The sequence below is a fragment of the Salpingoeca rosetta genome, assembly GCF_000188695.1.
Source record: "Salpingoeca rosetta unplaced genomic scaffold supercont1.23, whole genome shotgun sequence".
In the NCBI taxonomy this organism is placed as follows: domain Eukaryota; class Choanoflagellata; order Craspedida; family Salpingoecidae; genus Salpingoeca; species Salpingoeca rosetta.
In genome coordinates, this window is record NW_004754911.1 from 1,065,144 (window position 1) to 1,087,643 (window position 22,500).

Consider the following 22,500-nt stretch of genomic DNA (forward strand, 5'->3'; position numbering starts at 1 on the left):
CTGTGTGTGTGTGTGTGTGTGTATGGGTGCGTGCGTGCGTGTGTGTGTGCAGTTGGGTGTGTGTGTTTTCAATGAAGACGCACTCTCAACAGCACACAAACAACACCATACTCATCTCAACCCTTGCGCAACACCACCATACCCACCACCACCACCACCTCCTCCTCCTCCACCATGGTCAGGCTGCGTTTGTGATTATCCCGCAGTCGATTCTGCTGCAGGAGCCGGATGTGGACTTTGATCCGAGCGATCTCCTCACAGGGTCTGGGTACTTCCTCCAGACCACCCTCTACATCGGCAGCTACTCAAACACAAGCATTCCCTACGCTGTACGTTGTCGTGTACCGCTTTGCTTGCATGTGCATGTGTGCATGTGTGCATATGTGCGTATGTGTGTGTATGTGTCGACGTCAATGAGGATGACTTTATGTGTTTGTTATCCACTTCCACACAGCCACTCATCCACCGTTCATTGGCACCCTCGCCCCCCACTGCTGCCACTTCCACTGCCGCTGTCACGGTCAGGGCCTGGACTGGGACATGCCGACGGCATATTTGGGGACAGCGCTCGGGACGTTCTTGCTCGCCATGGTGGCCATTGTCATCACGTGAGTCGCACGATGGTGATGGGAAATGGGGCATTGCGGTGGGCATGGATAAAGCGGAACTAACGCGCACACAGAGACGACACACCCACAAACATTCATGCACACAGGCAAGGGCACACACACGCCACAAACACACACACATGCACATGCACACATTGAAGTTGTGGTGTGGTCCTCACGGCTGTGTCGCGTTGCTTGTGCTGCATGGCATGACAGGATGGTGCGTCGCCACTTCAACAGCATTGTCCGGCAGACAGACGGCAAGAACATCTACCCGTTTCCCGGTGAGTTGCGTGGTTGTGACGCATGCGTGCATGGTGCTCAATGGTTTCTCTGATGCTTCTACCGACTTCGCGCCTTGCCTGCTACCCCTCGCTCAAGTGCTCACCACCACTGCCACCGCCATAACCAGACGCTGTGTTCTGCAGTTGGGATTTCACCATTAAGAAAGAGGTTGGAAAGAAGCTCAAGCAAGACCAAATTGGCAACCAGTTTAAGTGAGTCTGCTTGCAACACCTGTTTGTGTCTGCGCACATGTTGTGCAGATTCGACGGGGTGTCGCAACTTCTCAACACGAGACAGAAAAGTGCACGAGCGTGCACATGCGCCCCAAACGATCACGGCCCTCAACTCACCACCTCCACCATAATGATCATCATCACCATCATCATCATCATCATCATCATCATCATCATCATCATCATCATCATCATCATCATCATCATCATCATCATCATCATCATCATCATCATCACCATCATCACCACCACCAGGGATCTCCTGCGTCGGGCCCAGGCGCGGAACGAGCTGTCGACCGGCGAACGCGTCAAGCTGTGGGCGTGGCGCGGCATGTGCAATTTCCTCATCATGGGGTTGCTTGCAGGCTTTCTCTTTGGCATTTACCGCCTCAGCATTGCGTACGCAGATTCTGAAGCGTTTTGGGAGCAGCTTTCAGCCCCTCTCACAGCAACACTGGGCTCCTCCCTCCTGCCAACCTTCGTCTACGTGAGTGGGTGTGGGTGAATGTCTATGTGCGTGGGAGCGTGTGTGTGTGTGCGTGTGTGTGTGTGTTTGTGAGTGCATGGGTGTGTGTATGCTCTCTCTCTCTCTTGTGCAATGACATTTGATTGCAGTCGTTCACGCTTAACTCAACCAACCAACCAACCAACCAACCAACCACCATCACCACACCACCATCGCCATCGCTGCTCAGGGGTTGACGGAGGCGCAAAACTTCTCCGACCGTGCCAATCTCATCAAAGTCCTTGTGTTCTGGTGCGAATGGAAATGCTGCTGCTGCTGCTGCTGCTGCTGCTGCTGCTGATGATGATGATGATGATGATGATGATGATGATGATGATGATGATGATGATGATGATGATGATGATGGATGGCGTTGGTGTTAATGGTGGAGGTGGATTGTTCCTTGTTGCAACTGATCTGACGTACTTCTTTTCACACGTCCACACACACACACACACACACACACACACACACACACACACACACACACACACACACACACACACACACACACACATACACACACCGATCGCGTTGTAGGTCGTTTATTGTGAAGCTTGGGCCAATCTACGTGCTGCTCAGTTCAAGTCTCAGTCTCTCGACAGACGACTCGATTGAGGTGCGGCACACTGTCACACACACACATGCACGCACACACACACACACACATATGCGAGCAAGCGTGCCTGCGCTGACGCTTTGGCTAGTCACACGCACGCGCTCACGTCATGACTGAATTGCGTGCGTGCATGCCATGGCCACGATCATCTTCACCAAACACAACCTTGATCACTGTCTTTGCGACCAATCGTCACCAACCATCACCACCATCACCACCATCATTGTCATCTTCATCACCGCCAGTGTTGGGAGTCGCAAGTCGGCGTTGATCTGTTCCAGCTGCTCGTCCTCAACCTCCTCGCCACGTGTTTTACGACCGTCTTGTGAGTACACGACTCATGTGCGCTGTTTGCTTGCAGGCATATGCCTGTCGTGTACACCTGCGATGGATGCATCGTACCGGCATCTTCTGCTCCCAACTTGGCTGACACTCCATCTCACATCCGCTCACACGTTTGTGCTCTGTGTGTATGTGTGTTCATGCATGTGTATGTGTATGTATGTGTTTGTGTATGTGTGTATTTGTGCACATGTGCGTTTTATTTGTGCCTGCTTCCCCTGACGTTCATGTGCTGTTTCCAGCGGTGATGTTGGCCGATGGGTTCTCTGCAACACCCTCGACTGCTTCAAGCCCCTCAGCAAAATCACGGGTACGCAGCCATATGCTGGCGGTGACGGTGGTGGTGATGGTGATGGTGGTCACTCTGACGATGCGTGGGCAGCGTTCGCGGTGGGAAGGATGGCACCTTTGATTGCAAGCACACGATTGTTCGGGTGCACTTGTGTACCTTTCCATCATGCAATTCTGCCTCTTTATTTATGCATTCACCTCGCATACACACATGCATGCACGCATACGCATATGGTGGCAGGCGAGCCCACATTCCAGATGGGAAAGAGCATCATGGACGTGATTTACGGACAGGCGCTCGTATGGTGCGTGCAAACACACACATGAAACTCGTTTGTGCAAGAATACACGAACAAACGCACGCGCGCTCTGTCGTTGCTTGACATCAAGTTTCCATCACTTGCACAGATGCACACGCCATATATACACACACGCATGCCGAGCATATAGACACCCACACCCCCCGTATACACACATGTATGTATGCCCTCACATCCCAATCCCCTCAATCACATCACACATCAGGATTGCGTCGTACTTTTCTCCGTTTTCGATTGTGTTCTCTGTGCTGATGGTGCTGGCCATTTTCTGGGTGAAGTACGCGTCACTGCGCGCGTTCCTTCAGCCGTTCACCAAGCACTACGTGATTCGGTCCGACGACAACTACTCCTTGTGGGTGCTGCTTGTCACCCTCTTTCTCTGCATGATCTTCATTGGGTATACCATCCTCTTCCTCGAGCCGTCAGACAACTGCGGCCCGTTCAGGTGCGTTTACTTGCGTGTGTGTGTGTGTGTGTGTGTGTGTGTGTGTGTGTGTGTGTGTGTGTGTGTGTGTGTGTGTGTGTGTGTGTGTGTGTGTGTGTGTGTGTGTGTGTGTGTGTGTGTGTGTGTGTGTGTGTGTGTGTGTGTGTGCGTTTACTTTTGTGTGTGTGTGTGTGTGTGTGTGTGTGTGTGTGTGTGTGTGTGTGTGTGTGTGTGTGCTCGTTCCACCGCGTGCTCGTTCCGGCACCACCACCGCCCGCTCGCGTGGACATATCAACCACCAACACTGCCCTCGCCGCCATGCACAGGGGCATGGACACGGCGTGGAATGTCATCCAGCGACGCACGACGCGGTGGTCGGAGACGTTACAGGACGCGACCAACTTCATCATCAGCCCCGCGTTTGTTGTTCCGCTCATCATCGTCCTCTGGTGCGCTCACATGGGTGGACGAGGCAGGCGAGGAGGAGGCAGCGTTGTGCTGCAACGTTGCACGCTTTGTGTGCTTGTGTGTGTGTGTGTGTGTGTGTGTGTGTGTGTGTGTGTGTGTGTGTGTGTGCTCGCACGGCCCTCGCCCTCTTTCTGCGTGTTGCAAATCCCCCAAATGCGTTCCGAGTGCGATTGCTCTGTCGTAATTCCTCTCAATTCCTCACCGCTCGCCATCACCACCATCGTCTCGTGTTTGTCATTGTCGTCAGCATCGCGCTGATGTACACGTGCATGCTGGATGCCACCGCGCAGCACGAAACGGACAAGATCAGGGCCAAGCTGGACGAGGTGAGGGATCCTGTGCTCTCGCGCGTGTGTATCTGCAATCGTTGCTTGCAAGCAACAACGCCCTCCTCTTTGCTGTGACATTTGAACCTCGACTGTCCTCTGCAAGCTGCGCCCTTTTCTTGCTCCTTTCCTGCATACACACACACACACACACACACACACACACACACAAACACAAACACAAATGTACACTCACGTACACACACACACACACATACTCACACACACTTACGTGCACACAGCAATTGCGGCTGAAGAAGCGGATGGTGAAGAAGTTCATTGCGCCGAAGAAGAAGAAAGCGCGAGGGAAAAAGAACAAGGCGCGCAGATCAAACAAGAAGTGACATGGCATGACACGCGTGTTGGTTCCATTCGCTCATCCAACACACACACATACACACACACACACACACACACACACACACACACACACACGCACACACACACACACACACACACACGCACACACGCACACACATTCGCTCTGCTTTGTCGTTTTGTTTGTAGCTTGTGCACAATTCACCTTTTCTGTATGACTAGAGACATGGTTTTGTTCATGTCATGATTATTAGACACCGCTGTTGCTTGTTCTTCAGACACGCGCGTTTGCTTTCGTTTTTGTTTTATTTGGGGTTTGGCCGTGGTTGAGTGATGTGACGTGACACACCAGCAGACAATCAACACGAAACTAGCAGATTGAACACAAGCATTCTGGCGCAAAGAGAGGGAGAGAAAGAGGAGCAGACACACACACACACACACACACACACACACACACACACACACACACACACACACACACACACACACACACACACGAACACAACACTCAAATCAACTAGCAAGTGCAAAAGACGATCACATCACAACGTCCCCCACCCCTCTTCTGTTTGCCTAAGCCATCGCACACGTGCTGGTGTCAGGCCGTGCCAGCAGTTCACACCTACACCTCTGCGTTGAGCACGCGCATGACGTCATCGAAGAATGGGATGCGGTTCTCGCGATCCCAGAGATGACCGAGACGCACCAGCACAAACTTCTTGGAAGGAATGATCATGAGCATCTGCCCTTTGTAACCCTCGGCAATGATTGCCTCATGCGGAATGCACTGCGTCGTCCACGCGCTCTCCTCAATGTGTTGCGCAATACACGCGGTGCGCGGGTCCTGCTGCAGTTGCGTCACGTTCTCGCGGCCGGCGGGTGGGTGCCACCATCCGCCAGAATAAATGTCATCGGTGACAGTCAGGCGCTTGAAGGTGAAGTCGCGAAGATATGACGCCGGCACCACTTGCTGCTCACCCCAGCGGCCGTGCTGGTATTGGAAGAAGCGTGGTGGAGGTGGAGGAGGAGAGGGTTGACGTGGCGTGGATTAGCGATGACAACCAATGTGGCAACCATGCCCGTGTGTGTGTGTGTATGTGTGTGTGTGTGTGCGTGTGTGTATAATATGTGTACGTGTGTGTGCATGCATGCATGCAACGTGTACGCGTTAGAAGGAGCGCAAGTGGAGTGATGTGATGGGATCATGAAACCAAGTTGCTCTAAGACATGCTCCATGTCCAAGGTTCTCCCTTTCCTTGAATGGCAAACTCACCTGCAAGTGGAGGACGCCGAAACGTGCCCAGTCGCGGGCGGTGGCAAACCCAAAGCTGCTGCCAACAAAGATGCCCTCGCTGTCCGTCTCCAGCACAAACGACTTTGCCCCAATGGGTGCAAACAGCTGATACAAGCAGTTGAGGGATGAGAAGTATGGGTGGTGAGGCACAAGGTACACAGGGACATAAGAACTGATGTGGTGGTGGGCTTGATTGTGTCGGTTGTCGGTTGTGCGTGTGTGTGTGTGTGTGTGTGTGTGTGTGTGTGTGTGTGTGTGTGTGTGTGTGTGTGTGTGTGTGTGTGTGCAGAAGCATGCGAGCAGATGCAACGGAATGAAGTCTGCAACCTTTCCCAACCCCCCCCCCCCGCACACATGCACACACTCAATCCAATAGAAAGCCCTCACCTTCTCGTATGGGAAGCGCCAGTAGTCCCACCAGGAGGGAAAAGATTGGCGGAGCATCCAACTGGCCAAGTTAGTGGCCCCGCTGTTGTAGCACCAACGCTCGCCAGGCAGATGGGCGGGCGCCTTGTTGCGCGCAAACCCGGCCGTGGACCGCTCCAGGAACAGCATGCGCGCGGGGTCGTTGATCATGCCGTAGTGCTCGTTGTAGTCGAGGCCGTCCACCATGTGCAGGAGGTGGCGCAGCTGGATGAGGTCGTTGTCGACGCTCTCGTCCATGTCCAGGTAGCAAGAAGTGCGGGTAGGTAGGAAAAAATAAGTTTTACACTGGCTCCCTAACGTATCTTACAGTGCTTCCGGGATCCACGCAAGCATACGGCGATGTCATGCGATGAGGACTGTGCGACTACCTACGATGACGTAATTCTCCACACTGATCACTATGTTCTCACTAGAGTGTATCCATATGCTCCTGGACCAGCCGAGCTGGGCGCTGTCTGCCGTGATGTTCAGCCAGGACGCGTACGACTCCGCCACCAGCTTGCCGCAGTGCACGGCTGCGAGGCCGCGGGTGTGCTCCTGCTGCTGCTCTCCACGCTTGATCTCCGCATCGAAGATGGCCTGCAACGCCGCAATCTCTTCCTCGCTCAGCCGCTCATCGTCACTGCACAGCGCCGTGTCACCAAAGTACCCAGTGCCATCATCATCATCGTTAGCATCATCGTTAACATCGCTGCTGCTGCTGCTGCGATGGTCGTCGGCCTGGCTCTCGCCGCTATTCCTGCTGCCTGTGCTGATCTCCTTGTCCTTATCTGCGGTGTGTGCTTGCGCTTGGCGAGGGCCGCCTGGCCTGAGCTGCGCCAGCAAAGACTGCAGCGCTCCCACCTCGGCTGCGTCTTGTTCGCTCTCCGCGGACACAGCGCGGTGGTACAGGTCCCTGGCAGCTTGCATGTGCGGCGAGAGCGGCTGCAGCACGCAGCCGTGCAGGCGGCTCACGTACACGGCGGAGGCGTTGGCAGCAAGGAACCGCGCCTCGTACGACTGCAGGTCTGCATCGTACCACACGCTGGCGTAGGGTGCGTACCCCTCTGCCTCGTAAGACGCCAGGCCAGCGTAGTCCACGTGCAGCACGTTCTCTGCAGTACACGCTGTCAGTGCCAGCACGGAGGAGATGATGGCCGTGGCATCCCGCAGCACCGTCTCGTACACCGCCCACGCCAACACCGCAGCAATCACCGCTCCAAGCACCGCCAGCCGCACGCCTTTGCTCGGCTCCATATTGGCGGCTGTGCTTGTGTGGGATTTGAGGTGTGTTTGCAAATTGCAGCAGTCGCAATTGGCAAAGTACCAATCAGTTGTGACTGTTGCGGTCCTTGCTCGTTCACCACAACAACCGCTGATGCTTACCCACCTCATTCGCCGTCATTGCCTCTCGCCTCGCCTGTTCTCCACCACCTTCACCGGTGAGCCGATGTGTGTGTGTGTGTGTGTGTGTGTGTGTGTGTGTGTGTGTGTGTGTGTGTGTGTGTGTGTGTGTGTGTGTGTGTGAGTGTATGTGTGTGTGTGTGTGTGTTCGTTTGTGTTGTGTGGATGTGTGTGTGTGTGTTTGTGTTTGTGTATTTTGTGTGTGTGTGTGTGTGTATTTGTTTGACGTTGCCTGGCTGCAATATCGTCATGGTCGTGTCATATCACAAGCAAACTCGCACGCCGACTCACAACATCAGTGCTGCTGCTGCTTCTGCACCTGGTGGTGGTGGTGTTCTCCTCGGCGCGCTCTTCCTCCTGTTCCCCGTCCCTCTCACACTCCGCAACTGACGCTGTCTCCACGCCTGCACCGCCCGTGGGAACACCGACGCCAACCACCACCACGACGACGCACCCGACGTTGACGTCGTTGTTCACTTCACTTTCCGACCGCGCCACCGCAGCAGCACGCGCCGTCAGCATGTTTGCCGCCTGTCGACAGCCTGCCATGGTCTCCAAGGACAAGGCGCTCCCTGGCCGGGATGAGGAGATGAAAATCTCCGACAAGCACTTTGTCCTCGGGAACCCCATGAAGCCACCGTTCCCAGACAACATGGAGCAAGTCGTTGTCGCCACAGGCTGCTTCTGGGGTGCGCCCTCTGCCTTGCCCCCTGACCCCTGCTACTTTTGGCGCTGCGTGTCCATGTACATGTCCATGGCGTTGTTTGGTTTTGCGTGTCGACGCCTGCCAACCGGCGCCAGCGACTCTTGTTCATTCTGCCAAACACACACACACACACACACACACACACACACACACACACGCACACACAAAATAGGCACGGAGCGGCTGTTCTACAAGCGCCTGCCTGGAGTGTACACAACCGCTGTTGGCTACATCAACGGTGAGTTGCCTGTCAACAACGATTAATGGAGGTACATGCGTCCCCTGTCCACACTCAGCGACAACACTCATCCTCCTGCTTCTTGTGTGTGTGTGTGTGTGTGTGTGTGTGTGTGTGTGTGTGTGTGTGTGTGTGTGTGTGTGTGTGTGTGTGTGTGTGTGTGTGTGTGCGTATTATCCGGAACTCGTTCAGGTTTCACCAAGAACCCGACATACAAGGAAGTGTGCACCGGAAGGACAGGCCACACGGAGGCTGTGCTTGTCGTGTTTGATCCAGCCAAGGTACTCTAACCTTCATCATGTTGCCCTTGCTCGTGAGCCAAGTACGCAGGCACGTATGTGTCATCACGATAGCCTCCGCAGTGCCCCCGCTTTTGCTCCCGTTCACACACACACACACACACACACACACACACACACACACACACACACACTCACACACATGCACACATGCACACATGCACCACGTGCCAGGCGTCGTTTGCCGACCTGCTGAAGATCTTCTGGGAGTCGCACAACCCCACGCACGGGTTCCGCCAGGGCCCAGATGTGGGCACACAGTACCGCAGCGGCATCTACTGCACAACCGACAAGCAGATGCGCCTTGCCGAGGCATCGAAGAAGGCGTATCAGGCCAAGCTCGACGGCAAGGCCATCACCACGGAGATTGTGGCCTGTCCAACCTTCTACTACGCCGAGGACTATCACCAGCAGTACCTCGACAAGCCAGGCAACCGCCAATACTGCGGAGCCGCACCAACAGGTGCCGTATGCGCTGGTCGTGTGGTGTGTGCGCTGGTCATGTGGTGTGTGTGTGTGTGTGTGTGTGTCTGTGTGTTTACCTTTTGGTGCCTCGTTAGCCTGTTCTATGCAGTGCAATGCCCTGCTCATTCCACCTCCCTCTTGGCACCATCAGGCGAAGCGCTGCCGCCGCCGTTGGAATGGGATCTGAGCGACGAGGACAAGGCCAGCACCTCCACCAACCCAGACGTTTGGAGCAAGGTCTGGGCAGGCTGTGTCTTTGGCGAGTGAGCACTGGAACTTGGTTGGTGGTGGTGTTCGTATCGATTGCGGTTTTGTTGGAGACGGGTGACATCAATTGCGGTTTTGTTGACGATGTGTTGCTTGCTGCTTTGTCAGTGGCGTGTCGATTGTCATTTTGTCGTTCAATGTGTGTGTGTGTGTTTGTACGAGGAAGATGTGAGTGTTGATTCAATTGAGTTTGCACACAACAGAGGCATGAACAAACGAACCAAGCACACACAGAGCAACAGCAACACGAACAGCAAGAACACAAAGCAACAGCGAAAGAACCAACAACAGAAGCAGGGTTGAACTGTTAAACAGACAACACAAACAACACGAGGAGAACCACGGCGCGGGGTGGCATGCATGATGCAAGCACGTGAGCGCTGCTGCGGTGGGCGAATCAAAGTCTTGTATGGCTTTATGGCGGATGGGCAGACTATTCGTTGCGTGGGATGGGTTGTTGGGTGTATCAGATAGTTTGGTCGGTTGCGGGGATTGGTTGATGCAGCGCAACAGCTGGTGCTCATGGCTTGTGGCGCTTTTGCGGGTTGCCATCACCCCCAGACGCGTGAGGAGCAGCAGCTTGAGGGCCTGTCGAGGCGGAGGTGGTGATGGTGATGGTGGCGTGAGTGGCGTGAGTGGCGTGGTGTTTGGTCGACATGTGCACGCGGCACAAAGGCGAAGGAGCAGAAACCAACACCCCACTACCAGCAGCAGGCACAAATACCCAAACAATTAACAAGCAAGTTAATTCCACCACATACGTTGCGTGCGAGGATCCGTTGGCAGACCTGTTCACACACACACACATGTGATGGCAGCATGAGCATTCGAAAATGGAAGCAACTGTGATCATACATGCACAAAACACGACGACCTCTGCCTCCTGCAATCACAACCCCCCCCCCCCGCCCAAACGCATCTTCCGACCGCGTGACGCAACACATCTGCAGCATGATGCAAGAGGGGGCGTCACCTCCAATGTTGCGGAGTTCTGTCATGAGTGCCTGCCCGTGGGCCTGGAGGCTCTCAATTTCCCGCTGAAGCGTTGCCTCATCCTTGTCGAAATCAGCCAACTCCGCTTGCACGCTGCGATTTGCAGAACCACAAAGGGTTGGCAGGTGGAATGGTAAGTGGGCTGAATGAGTGGGTGTGCTGCGACAAGGGCTACACACTGTTGACAAGGGAGGTACGATCACACAAGGAGAACGCCCACACGCAACAAGGCACAGGGTTGACGGTTTCAACGTTGCAGTTCAACTGCACAACTCCGGCACGTGCAATACGCGACACGCCATCAGAACTCACGTGAAGAAGTTGTCACAGTACGGCTGGGCGGCGCGGAGGGCGCGCAGCTCGTTCGACTCCTCTGCCTTGAGCCACACGCACCCGTGCAGCTGTCGTGCGAGGTGACACAAGCAGGGGCTGCAGATGAGACAACAACGACGTGGGGCTGTCAAGGAGTTTGCCAAACGCTCACAGCAAGATGGCATTGGCAAACACACACACACACACATCAAGCATGTACTTGATAGGTTCCTTTTTTTTTTTTCACCTTGTCCAGTGGGGGCACTTGGCCGCTTCTGCCGCCAAAGAAACCAAGCGAATCAACCTTGCGCATGTCCCTGGATCACCAACAATTGTACACGATGAGTCATGAGCGTAGATGGGGGCACGCAATCACACGAGTGCGCTCGCACAGCGGATACAAACAGAGAGAAAGAGAGGGGGACAGAGACAGAGAGAGAGAGAGACAGATAGTGACAGAGACAGAGACAGAGACGGACAGACAGCAGACGCACGCACGCACGCACATACATACAAACACAACAACAACAACGACAACGACGACAACGACGACAACAACGACAACAACGACAACAACGAGCGAGTGTTAGGGGCAACAACATCAACAGTATCCAAGGGCCGCATGTGTGAGCAAGTTACTCACTGGGTGAAGAGCGTACGGAAAGACAGTTCGCGTGCCGTGGGCTGGCCCCGGCTGCTGCGGCGGCTGTCGGCCCTGTCGGCCTGATCGCGCGCGTCACGGAAGGCGACGGCGGTGTCCATATCCTTGAAGACGTACAGCCCGTGCAGCATTCGGTTGAGGAGGCCAAACAGCCGCTCATCGTTCACCTGAAGACGAAACATAAGGAGGAAGGTGAAAGGGAGGGGGTTGTTGGTGAGGGAGTTGCAAGGGTAATTAAACTGTTGCTGCACGTACGATGCACGTCTGGTGCACACACACACACACAGACACACACACACACACAGACACACACATATACAGACAGACACACGCACACGTACCCGCGGGGTGATGTAAGACGAAAGCGCACGCCCGCCGAAGCGCGCAACGGCGCTTGGTGTGTCTTGTCTGAACGGCTGACGGGGAAGACGTTCGATGTCGCGAACGGAGTAACTCCTTTGCAGCTTAAGTGCCGTCTCCCGGCGCACGCAGATGATGGAGTTGATGTGTGACCCGAGCGCATAGCTGGCCAGGCGCTGCGACATTTGATCTTCGGCCTCCAACAGCTCGCCCACAAACCCGAGCACGTCCTGGCCCCGGAAGCGGGCCGGAACCTGCTGGGGCTGTAGCAGCAACGATGGTGGTCATGATGGGAGTGGTGGTGGTGATGATGGGGTGTGCGCAATGTGGGCAAGAAAACAAAAGCGGAGATGAGAGCGGTTACATCAAACCAAAAAGCATCATCAGCGCCAACAATCAGTCTTGGTGCACAGGATTCAGCTTCAGTCTGTCTGTCTGTGTGTCTGTGCGTGTGTCTGTGTGTCTGTGTGTGCGTGCGAGTGTGTGTGACAGCATTGTATCGCTGCCTGAGTGCGCACCTCACGGCCACCGCGTCGACGGGATGACGTCCGCTGCGCAATGAGTTCAGCGCACGCGTCGGGATGGCGCAACAGGTCCTCCGCCCGCAGCTGCTCCCGTCCATGATGGTGTCGATCGCGATCACGATGGTGGTGGTCGGTGATGATCAAGCGGAGTGTTGAGTGAGACAGAGGATGCGTTCGTGGTGTCACATTCGCGCGCGTGCGCATATGTGCATACATGCAGGTGTGTGCTCACCGCTGTGCGACGGCGCGATCGAATGTGGTGGCGCAAAATGTCCTCAATGGTGCTGAAGATCACGCACACATGATGATGAGCACATGTAAGGTGGCAACGATGATAGTGATAAACGGGAGTCGTGGCGGTGCTTGTGGTGGTGGTGTGGACATGAAGAAGGGGGGGGGGTGGCCTCACGCTTTGATCTTGCGGAGCTGCGAAAACTTTTCGAAGGCGGCCTTTGTTGCGCGGAGCTTCTGCTGTTGTTGCTGTGGTAGCAATGGTGGTGGTGATGTGATGGAGGTGGGGATAGTTGGGAACAATGTGAACAAAAACGAGACAATACGCGCACACAGACACAGACACAGACACACAGACACAGACACAGACACAGACACAGACACACATACACACACACAGACACATACACACACACACAGACACACACACACACTCACAGCGATGCAAACAGGCGCGGGGGTGTGAGTGCAGTGTACTCACTGCGAGGCTCCTGTTGAGGTTGTCCATCACCAACTTCTTCTCGTGGCGCTGCTGTGCGGACACCTTGGCGTCCTTTCGCGAGTCGAGCACCTGAATGATGCGTTGCAACGGCTTGACGCCCTCCGGCCCCGCAGCCGTAAACGTGTACTGCCCGGGTGGGAACGCAGTCCGCGCAACCGCGTTCACCTGACACCATCCATGGCGCAGTGACAAAGTTGTTGTGGTTGTGGTTGTGGTTGTGGTTGTGGTTGTGTGTGTGGTTGTGGTTGTGGTTGTGGTTGTGGTTGTGTTTGTGTGTGTGTGTGTGTGTTTGTGTGTGTGTGTGTGTGTGTGTGTGTGCGTGCGTGCGTGTGTGGCGAAGAAGGAAGACGAGTGAGCGAACTCTCAGGGTTACCGTGTGTGAAGTTGACACACACACACACATGGAGTGGTGAAGTAGAGTTGGTCGAACCTGTGTGGAGTTGCTGAATGGGGTTGTGGTCGGCTGCAACTCAAGCTCGCCCTCTCCGTTCTCCTGCTGGAGGGACAGGCGACACGGCATGTCCGCCTCAGCGGGAACAGTGTTGCCGTACTGATCCTGCACACGCATTCACCAAGACGGGTTGCGGTATTAACATGCGGGTAAGGGTAATGTGCCGGGGGAGAGAGAGAGGGAGAGAGAGAGAGAGGGAGAGAGAGAGAGAGAGAGAGAGAGAGAGAGAGAGAGAGAGAGAGAGAGAGAGAGAGAGAGAGAGAGTGTGTGTGTGTGTGTGTGTGTGTGTGTGTGTGTGTGTGTGTGTATGTGTGTGTATGTGTGTGTGTACGTGTATCTATTTGAAACAGGAAGAAAAAACACGTGGTGTCTTGAGACTAGCGGATTGCAAGCGTAGATGCGACAACACTGCGTCCGTGCATATGGCAGTGCCCTCAATATCTATTGACTTGCCTTGAGGAGAAACGTGACAGATGGAAAGAGCCTTCCAGGGCTGCCATTGGGCGCCAACGCAATCACTGCACATGCACACACGATGACGTGATGTGAGTGCACACAACTCGGCTTGTGTGTGTGTGTGTGTGTGTGTGTGTGTGTGTGTGTGTGTGTGTGTGTGTGTGTGTGTGTGTGTGTGTGTGTGTGTGTGTGCTGACCTGACGCGGGCTCGACGCCCTCGGCAGCAGCAACGGCAACCGGCCTGTCAAGATGACGGCACAACGAGAAACGGTGAGTTGAGGTGACGGTCGAGCAAGAACGATGATATGATTCGCACACTTAAGGAACACAAGCGACAGCACCAGGTGAGCAGTCGTGTGTTCGAATGTGGGTATGTTGTGGGCGTGTGTGCGTGGCGATGGCACAATGGCTTACGCTGAAGGGTGAACGGCAACCACGGTCTTTGCAGTCAAGCGTTTCTTGCCGGCTGATCGGTGGGCAGTCAGAAGGGCGGGGGAAGGGGGCAAGGGAGTGAGACAATAAGCGAACGCACGTGAGGGAGGGTTTTACAATCATTCATGAAACTAAAGCGCAGCACCAAAGTCGCACGTGCACACGTGCACACTCACGCCCCGCACATACACAAGCGCGTGAACATGCACAACGGCAGGTAATCAGCACAACAGGCCATGAGGATGGCAGACCTCTAAGTTGCAGCTTGATGGCGACACGGCCTGTTGTTGTTAGCGGATCGGGCGCTTGCACAATCAAGTTTATGTTGTCCTCAGAGGGAGAGCACGCCAGCAGCACACTGCGCGTCGAATTCATGTGCGCTTGCAACCCCTGCAGATATGCAAGCGCCCGAGCGTGGGTAGGTGTGTGTGCGTGCATGTGGGTGCATGTGTGTGTATGTGTGTGAGGGTGTGATGATGACAAGGATCGGGCATCCTGCATCTACCAACAATGTCACATTGCACACCCCGCAACCACTGCAATTGCCGCCACCTTGGCGGCGAGGGAAAACCCAAGCTGCTCCAAGACAGACGGCATCACAACGTCCCCTGCATCGGCACAACGCAAACAGCTGTGATGAGAGACAACGAATGCAAGGGAGACACGAGGTGGACGCAGGTAGGGTGGCAGCGCAGGCAGGGGAGATGTTCCGCGTCGCGCATTGGTGTTAATCGCGTCGGTTTCGCGTGGTCGTGTTGGTGGTTGACACGTTGGATTTGGGTCCAGCAATATATACGTATGGGTCGGTTTGCCACTCACCGCCCTTGCTGACGACTTGCACGGGGAACGAGAACGCCTCGCCAGCCGTGATTGCCGGCAGCTCCTGCGCGCGTGCGACAGCAGAGACAACGCAGGGGAATGTGAGTACAGTGACGTGGTAGTTGTGGTCGAGGTGGTGCGACGGCGGCAAAGGAACGATGGGCGCGTGCAACACAGATGTGGCATGAGCAGAATTGATGGCACACACGCACACACACACACACACACACACATGCGTCGATCGGGTGTGACTCACGTCATTTTCAGCGGTGGGGAACTGGCAGGTTGTGGCAGCGATGGAAGGAAACAGCAGTGATTACAGGGAATGGCGCATGCAAATCGTGAGAAAGCACTCACGTTACCATGCAAGACCGCACAATGCCAACGAACGCAAACACATGCAAGAGCGTACAGTGCCAACGAATGCAAACATGCGCAAGCGCACACACACACACATACATCATACCTTGATCTTGGCTGGTGTGCTCATGTCTTCGGTCATGCGGACGCGCAGCGCGCCGCCAAGTTTGAATTTTGTCTTCGAACCCCCAGCAACGGGCGCCGACGTCTGGTTGATCACACAACGGGTGCAACGGTGAGATGAGTTGGTGGGAAGGAACAGTGGTGGACGATTACGTGAGAGGAGAGAGGTATGTATGTGTGTGTATGTGTGTGTGCGTGTGCCTGTGTGTCTGTGTGTGTGCGTGTGTGTGTGCGTGTGTCTGTGTGTCTGTGTGTGCGTGTGTGTGTGCGTGCGTCTGTGTGTCTGTGTGTGTGTCTGTGTGTCTGCGTGTCTGTCTGTGTTTGGTTGCGCTTTCTTCATGACACTATCTGTCAACGCGATGGATTGCAAGGGACAGCACACCACACACGCCAGCACAGCACAGCACGACTCGGCACCTTGAGGTGGAAGATGATGTTGGTTGTGCCTGGTTTGCCGGAGAGGGAAACATGCTTGAACGTTGCCTCGGCATCGTGCAGTTGCGTCTGGAGCGCTGATGGCTCGGCCGTCAGCTGTAACGTAACGCAGAAGCCACATCATCGTGTGTGAGCGACATGCATGCAAGGGCCGGGCGCATGTGTGCGTGTGCGTGTGTGCGTGTGTGTGTGTGCGTGTGTGTATTGTGAAGATAGAGCGAAGCTGGTGGGACGCATAATGTGTTTGGATGCGTGTGCGAGATTGTGCGCTTGCTTGGCGCATGCTCACGTTGATGTCCTTCTTGGAAGTTGTGATGGCAACGACACCGCTAGTCAGGTCTGCAAAGACGCAAAAATGCAGATGCAGGCACAACCCAAACACACAGAGGGAAGCGGTGAGAAAGCAAGGCAACATGCACCCACAGTAAAACCAAACCTGCAACAACCAAACCTGCAACAAACACACTCCCACCCCCAGACAATAAGACCCACGCATGCGCGGCCGCATTCACACCGCTTTTTTTCTCGCCTCGTCTTGCGCTTCTCCCCATCACCACCTCAACATGACAGCACGTACATGTGCAGTGGTGGCCGTCGGCATCAACAACCCTGACGCGAATTTCGCTGAAGAGCTCCGCATTGGCTTCAACGGTCAACTCGCTCCCGGGGTCAACCGCACTCTCGTCTCCCTAATAACCACGCACACGCGAGCACACATCGTCGAGGTACAGCGCTGATGCTCGCACACACACACATGCAACCGGACTTGCAACCGGACTTGTTCAGCTGCACGCACACACACACACACGCACACACCCACACACACACACACACACACACACGCACACACGCACGCACATACAAATGCAGGAACAGACACCACACCTGTTCGAAGACAGCGACTGCGTGTGGAATGCCCGGTAGAACCTGGAGGGCGTGCTTGGTGTGCAGATTCGCTGCCGTGTTGTGCACGTCAAGCTGAAACACGCGCAAGTGAACAGATGAGGTGAGACAAAGCTGGTCATGGTGGTTGCACTTGAGCTGTACAGGCAGGATGGCACATCAACAATGGAGCGAGCCTGTGCGCAGAGCGCAGAGCGCAGAGCGCAGGTGTTTGTGTGTGTGTGTGTGTGTGTGTGTGTGTGTGTGTGTGTGTGTGTGTGTGTGTGTGTGTGTGTGTGTGTGTGTGTGCACCTGCGTCTGCCCCGGGCTGCTATTGACGCTGAAGCCATACAGGGCGACTTCTCCCGTCTTGAGCACCTCCTGTCATATCCAAGAATGAACGGCAAGGAGGGCATGCATGCGTCACGCCAAGGCGGCAAAACACATGTAGAGAGCGAGAGCGTGACAGAGTGAGAGCGTGAGACAGGGAGGACACCGGGTGACATGTGACATAGACACACACACACGCACGTGTGTTGTACAAACGGAGAGCCCGACTCATCAGCAAGCAGACCAAAGCAGCATTCGAGCACGGCAGCAGGCCAGACCTTCTTCATGGTCGTGTTGTTGATGTCACCAGTGAGGTCAATATCCTCGGCTTTGAGGGGCACCGTGTTCTCGTCCTCGTCCAGACCGCGAACAACAAGCGGATTCGCTTTGCTCACCGTCATGCGTCGGTGCACCTCGCCCAGCTGCCCATGCACCTGATATAAGGAGGAGGGACGAGAAGGAAGAGTTAGCGTAGTGGTGGCAGTGTGTGTGTGTGTGTGTGTGTGTGTGTGTGTGTGTGTTGGAAGCAGCAGCAGCAGGTTGTTTGTGACAACATGTCACACTAAGTCCTGCACGCTACTAGCACGCCACCGCCGCCAAACTATCATACCTGCAGCTGTGCGAGTGCGCCGGGCTCTGCCACGATTTGCACGTGTGCGGACACGCGCGTGTCACCGAGGCGGAATGTGAACGAGTGGACGTGTTGTCCGGGGGCGCGCGACGGCCCAGACAGCGCCGGCAACTTCCCGTGCTGTGGCAATGGCAACGCAAGGAAAGGAGGGTGTGTGTGTGTGTGTGTGCGTGTGTGTGTGTGTGTACATGTGTGTGTGAGCGTGTGTGTGATTGTTTTCAGCAGGAAGACTTGATCATCAAAGATATGTAGAGGAAACCACACACACACATACACAAGCACACACATACACACACAACACACACACACACGCAACAGCATCGACAGTGGGCACTGCAGCATACCTGCTTGACAAATTTGGTGACGTTCTTGTGGCCCTGCTCCGCTTTGAAGTGCGGCACTTTCCCAAGATCCACCTCGTCGCCGCTCTGATGATGATGATGGCGGGTGGTGGTGATGATATAATGATGAGGTGAACAAAAGCGGTATCGACGGGACAGCCCGTGAATGTAACGACACACGAGGGACGACCCTAGGTTCCTTCCTCGGCACACACACACACGCACACACACAGATACACACGCACACACACAGATACACACACGCGCACGCACCAGCACATGTGCGCTGCCGAAATGTTGGGACTGACCTCTGTGAGGACGGTGACTGCGATGTCATCAAAGGTTTCGTTGGAGCGGCCGACGAGCTCAAGCAGCTCCTCTTTGGACACTGCACGCCGTCGAGGGACGCAGACGGGGGGGGGGAAGGTGGTGAGGGGAGCAAGTGGCGCGAATGACACGAACGAATGACGTCAAGTCCGCACACACATATGCACACACACATGCACACATACGCACGTGCACACAAACGCACGTGCTCACACATGCACATACACACAAAAGCGTCACGCATGTACACCTGCATGGGGGCGCACCTTCGAGGCTGTCGCTTGAGAAGTCGACAGCGAGACCGCGCAGAGCAAGACGGACGATGCACGGGTCGGGACCAGGCAGGATGGTGGCGTGCAACCCGCACTTCCGGCCCTGCATGCACATGGCGATGGTGTTTTTGAGAGAGAAAGGGGGGGGGGGGTGGAGGGATGATGTTTCAACGAGAGCAAAGGCGTGAATGTGAATGACGATGAGGGTTGTGGCACAAGCATGCATGTGGCATGTGAACCATGGACGGAGATAGTTCTGATACGCACACACACACACACACACACGCACACACACAGCCGCTAGTAGTGTGTTGTGAGCGTACATCAACAATCTTTGCCGCATCTGCGCGGGTCTTGACGGAGGATGTGGGCGATGTCTTCCTCAGCTTCTCGGCATCAAGCAGCGCAATGGCAATCTTCATCGTCTTCGGGGCCCGCACCACGGGGTGGAACGTGATGGCCGGTGTGTCCACCAACTCGCCACTCTGTTGTCAACACAAAACCGCACACGCACACATACACGCACGCAAGTAGGCACATGTGAACACACGCATGTTGCCACGCATGTACACATGATGAGCACAGACATGCAGTGCCACAAGCAATGTGGGATGGAGTGAACACAAGGCGCCTCATGAAGTGCAGAAACGCACGCATACATGCGTTGTGTGCATGTGTGTGTGTGTGTGTGTGTGTGTGTGTGTGTGTGGCTCACCGAGTTTGCGTAGATGATGTGCATGGGATCAGGAATGTCTTTCGATTGAATCGCGAACAGCAGCGGCTGCAGCTGTAGACTCAACACAAGTCAACACGCACAAAACCGCACGCACGCACACGTACGCACAGACGCCATCAAAAGGACAACCCATGTGAGCGGGCAACCAAGAAGCGTTGGCACATCGTCCCTCATTGAGGCGGTTGCCAGCTGCTTCACAACCAACACCAGCAAACCACGAATCACACAACTCAACCAAAACACACCAAACCACCAATCACCACCAAACCACCAATCGCACCTCCTTCCTCTTGAAGCGGCACAAGTTTCCGTATTTATCCGTTATCTTCAAGCGGAGCGGCGGCAGCGGCTGCAGCAGCCGTCATCAGAAGCAGTGATGACGTGGGATTGCATGGTGTCGAGGCATGGGAGGGTGCAAGGCTCGTGGCGTGAGTGTGCACACATGTGCATGCATTACTTCTCCATGTCAAGCGCACATCGCACATCGCACATCGCACATCGCACATCGCCCGTGCTCAAGCGCGAACGACATGTGTGCACGCCTGCCTGCAGTGCAAACTGATTTACCTGTTTGTTGTAGAAGGTTGGGCTCTCCCCCTCACACAGCTCAACGCACCGCTGATGATCGCATAGGTATGCAGAACGTGAAAAGTGTGCGTGAGCAACAGCGCAAACACCGACAGGAAGGTGTATGCGCAGAAACCAAAAAAGGCGCAACAGAAAATCTCTACACACACACACATACACACATCACATACACGCACAGCACATACATACACAAATGCACACAAAACACATGCACACACATCACATACATACATACACACATGAACACAAAGCACACACACACACACACACCGGTCTGCCTGGGTAGAGGGTTGCCTTTGTGGTCTTCTCCTTGTTGAGGTGCGTGAAGAGGAGCTTGATGACAGCGCGTGTGCCCTGCTGGTCCACCTTGCCCTGCACCCCAACCTCGAGCGTGATGTAACTGCGGTCCTCAGGCACGCTGTAGGTGAGGGTGCGGACGTTGTCGCCAAAGGCCTCGGGGATGTACCTGTCGAGCTGCGAGTCGTCTGGCAGCAGGCACATGTTGTTGTTCTTGTCCATGTACGTGCAGCGGATTTCAATGCAGTCTGACAGGGAGACCTTTGGCGTCAGCACGTCCACCTTCACATTGGCCACTTCCCCAGCAGCGAACACAAGCGTCTGCTGGTACATCTCCTTCACCAGGCTGCATCGTGGTGGCGTGGTGTGGTGTGGTGTGGTGGTGAGAGTGGTTGTGACACGAATGGTGAAGACAGCTGAGGCAGGAACGAGGGGCGGTTGGTGTGGCGAACAAGGAAGAGGGCTGGGTGTATGAAGAGAGCAATGCAGAGAGAGGGGAGGGGTTGGACACGAACCTGCTCTCACACGCAACGAGCAATTCACACGGCGCCTGCATTCATACGTACGCCGCGGGGACAGATGCATGCATGCAAAATGACAGCAGGTGAGCCGCAATCCAAAGTTGACACAGCGCACAAACACACACACACACACACACACACACACACACACACACACACACACACACACACACACACACACACACACACACACACACAGCGGTTTACTCAAGGCGAAAGGCGTGACGTACGGTGACGTGGGTGTAGAACCAAAACCCGCGCTCGCTCTTGGCGCGCTCGCTGTTTCGATCGCCTTTGGTTGTGTAGCTTGGCACCACCATGTCTTGCTGTGTGTGGCGGCGAGGGAAACAAGGTGGGTTGGATGGGATGAGACATCGGGAGGACAAAAGTACAAGGTAACGCAAAATGACAGCACAAACACGCCCGCACACACATGCGCACACGCCCGCAACACGAGCACACATCTGCACACAACCGTTCAGAATCCACCCCCTCCCCTTCGCCTTCCTCTCCCCTTCTCAGTGACTGACCGTTGGGGTGTACTGGCTCTCCCCAAGCAGCTTGACTTCCTGCTGCGCACGAATCTCCTGTCCGTCGTACACCTTCTTCTCCGTCAGAACATCCCCGCTCGCAGACTCAAACAGCGCCTGGATGTCAACCTTGCCGCCCCCTGCGCATTTGAGGATGTGCGTTGTGTGAGGATGTATGTGCATGTGTGTGTGAATGTGAATATGTGTGTGTGTGTGAAACGTATGTGCTTGTGCTTGTGTGTGTGTTTGTGTGTTTGTGTGTGTTCATGAATGAAGACAGGAGACGCAGACAACACACGGGCTCGTGGCTTGTTGCGCTCTGCGACAACGCCCTGTGCGCATGCTTGCGCGTGTCGGTAACAACGCACGTGTGAGGTCGGTGAGCGGGATTGGCTCATCGGGCGAAAACTCCTTCCCGTCCGAGTAGAACCGGCACACAATCTGCAAACGCAAAACCAAAGTGTGTGTGTGTGTGTGTGTGTGTGTGTGTGTGTGTGTGTGTGTGTGTGTGTGTGTGTGTGTATGTGTGTGTGTATGTGTGTGTGTGTGTGTGTGTGTATGCGTGT

At 55.1% G+C, this 22,500-nt stretch overlaps 4 protein-coding genes across 4 annotated transcripts in view; 2 read left to right on the forward strand and 2 right to left on the reverse strand.

The window, feature by feature from the left end:
* PTSG_08494 (uncharacterized protein) overlaps positions 1-5,115 on the forward strand; it is a 10,470-nt gene extending 5,355 nt beyond the window's left edge. Inside the window, exons 9-22 of the mRNA XM_004990686.1 lie at positions 183-329; positions 526-608; positions 825-892; positions 1,021-1,105; positions 1,382-1,613; positions 1,822-1,883; positions 2,172-2,250; positions 2,496-2,575; positions 2,835-2,902; positions 3,125-3,188; positions 3,409-3,648; positions 3,954-4,076; positions 4,343-4,421; positions 4,664-5,115. Of these exons, the coding sequence (XP_004990743.1) occupies positions 183-329; positions 526-608; positions 825-892; positions 1,021-1,105; positions 1,382-1,613; positions 1,822-1,883; positions 2,172-2,250; positions 2,496-2,575; positions 2,835-2,902; positions 3,125-3,188; positions 3,409-3,648; positions 3,954-4,076; positions 4,343-4,421; positions 4,664-4,765 (1,512 nt within the window). The 3' untranslated portion in view covers positions 4,766-5,115. The remainder of the gene's footprint in view (positions 1-182; positions 330-525; positions 609-824; positions 893-1,020; positions 1,106-1,381; positions 1,614-1,821; positions 1,884-2,171; positions 2,251-2,495; positions 2,576-2,834; positions 2,903-3,124; positions 3,189-3,408; positions 3,649-3,953; positions 4,077-4,342; positions 4,422-4,663) is intronic.
* PTSG_12739 (uncharacterized protein) lies at positions 5,027-7,804 on the reverse strand. Its single transcript, XM_004990687.1, has 4 exons — positions 6,873-7,804; positions 6,424-6,764; positions 6,016-6,141; positions 5,027-5,733 (listed from the first exon to the last, which is right to left on the reverse strand). Exons 1-4 carry the CDS (start codon positions 7,696-7,698, stop codon positions 5,365-5,367), a joined length of 1,662 nt encoding a protein of 553 aa, XP_004990744.1. The 5' UTR covers positions 7,699-7,804; the 3' UTR covers positions 5,027-5,364.
* Positions 7,750-10,147, forward strand: PTSG_08497 (methionine-S-sulfoxide reductase). Its single transcript, XM_004990688.1, has 6 exons — positions 7,750-7,883; positions 8,349-8,534; positions 8,724-8,789; positions 8,982-9,070; positions 9,263-9,551; positions 9,705-10,147. The coding sequence occupies exons 1-6, from the start codon at positions 7,820-7,822 to the stop codon at positions 9,818-9,820; spliced, it is 810 nt and encodes a 269-aa protein (XP_004990745.1). The 5' UTR covers positions 7,750-7,819; the 3' UTR covers positions 9,821-10,147.
* Positions 10,148-10,340: 193 nt separating this feature from the next.
* PTSG_08498 (uncharacterized protein) overlaps positions 10,341-22,500 on the reverse strand; it is a gene marked incomplete at both ends in the record, with an annotated part of 13,380 nt that continues 1,220 nt past the window's right edge. Inside the window, 39 exons of the mRNA XM_004990689.1 lie at positions 10,341-10,408; positions 10,582-10,608; positions 10,794-10,906; positions 11,126-11,214; positions 11,373-11,442; positions 11,769-11,953; positions 12,128-12,409; positions 12,665-12,754; positions 12,903-12,954; positions 13,080-13,150; positions 13,383-13,568; positions 13,834-13,959; positions 14,308-14,372; positions 14,508-14,551; positions 14,725-14,776; positions 14,994-15,132; positions 15,295-15,350; positions 15,562-15,625; positions 15,818-15,838; positions 16,028-16,129; positions 16,462-16,575; positions 16,769-16,818; positions 17,057-17,168; positions 17,365-17,457; positions 17,674-17,742; positions 17,970-18,125; positions 18,302-18,442; positions 18,667-18,750; positions 18,972-19,051; positions 19,257-19,365; positions 19,586-19,747; positions 19,978-20,049; positions 20,279-20,347; positions 20,566-20,616; positions 20,857-21,229; positions 21,399-21,433; positions 21,635-21,730; positions 21,935-22,074; positions 22,303-22,375. Of these exons, the coding sequence (XP_004990746.1) occupies positions 10,341-10,408; positions 10,582-10,608; positions 10,794-10,906; positions 11,126-11,214; positions 11,373-11,442; positions 11,769-11,953; positions 12,128-12,409; positions 12,665-12,754; positions 12,903-12,954; positions 13,080-13,150; positions 13,383-13,568; positions 13,834-13,959; positions 14,308-14,372; positions 14,508-14,551; positions 14,725-14,776; positions 14,994-15,132; positions 15,295-15,350; positions 15,562-15,625; positions 15,818-15,838; positions 16,028-16,129; positions 16,462-16,575; positions 16,769-16,818; positions 17,057-17,168; positions 17,365-17,457; positions 17,674-17,742; positions 17,970-18,125; positions 18,302-18,442; positions 18,667-18,750; positions 18,972-19,051; positions 19,257-19,365; positions 19,586-19,747; positions 19,978-20,049; positions 20,279-20,347; positions 20,566-20,616; positions 20,857-21,229; positions 21,399-21,433; positions 21,635-21,730; positions 21,935-22,074; positions 22,303-22,375 (3,981 nt within the window). The remainder of the gene's footprint in view (positions 10,409-10,581; positions 10,609-10,793; positions 10,907-11,125; positions 11,215-11,372; positions 11,443-11,768; positions 11,954-12,127; positions 12,410-12,664; positions 12,755-12,902; positions 12,955-13,079; positions 13,151-13,382; positions 13,569-13,833; positions 13,960-14,307; positions 14,373-14,507; positions 14,552-14,724; positions 14,777-14,993; positions 15,133-15,294; positions 15,351-15,561; positions 15,626-15,817; positions 15,839-16,027; positions 16,130-16,461; positions 16,576-16,768; positions 16,819-17,056; positions 17,169-17,364; positions 17,458-17,673; positions 17,743-17,969; positions 18,126-18,301; positions 18,443-18,666; positions 18,751-18,971; positions 19,052-19,256; positions 19,366-19,585; positions 19,748-19,977; positions 20,050-20,278; positions 20,348-20,565; positions 20,617-20,856; positions 21,230-21,398; positions 21,434-21,634; positions 21,731-21,934; positions 22,075-22,302; positions 22,376-22,500) is intronic.

What these genes read in the sequence shown, in the direction of transcription:
- PTSG_08497 (XM_004990688.1), top strand. Translation starts at nt 7,820, where the DNA reads ATGCTTACCCACCTCATTCGCCGTCATTGCCTCTCGCCTCGCCTGTTC. An exon ending in TCGTGTTTGATCCAGCCAAG is followed by an intron (nt 9,071 to 9,262) that starts GTACTCTAACCT and finishes ACCACGTGCCAG; the next exon opens with GCGTCGTTTGCCGACCTGCT. An exon ending in CTGCGGAGCCGCACCAACAG is followed by an intron (nt 9,552 to 9,704) that starts GTGCCGTATGCG and finishes TGGCACCATCAG; the next exon opens with GCGAAGCGCTGCCGCCGCCG.
- PTSG_12739 (XM_004990687.1), bottom strand. Translation starts at nt 7,698, where the DNA reads ATGGAGCCGAGCAAAGGCGTGCGGCTGGCGGTGCTTGGAGCGGTGATT. An exon ending in GAGCATATGGATACACTCTA is followed by an intron (nt 6,765 to 6,872) that starts GTGAGAACATAG and finishes AAGCACTGTAAG; the next exon opens with ATACGTTAGGGAGCCAGTGT. An exon ending in TCGGCGTCCTCCACTTGCAG is followed by an intron (nt 5,734 to 6,015) that starts GTGAGTTTGCCA and finishes TTCCAATACCAG; the next exon opens with CACGGCCGCTGGGGTGAGCA.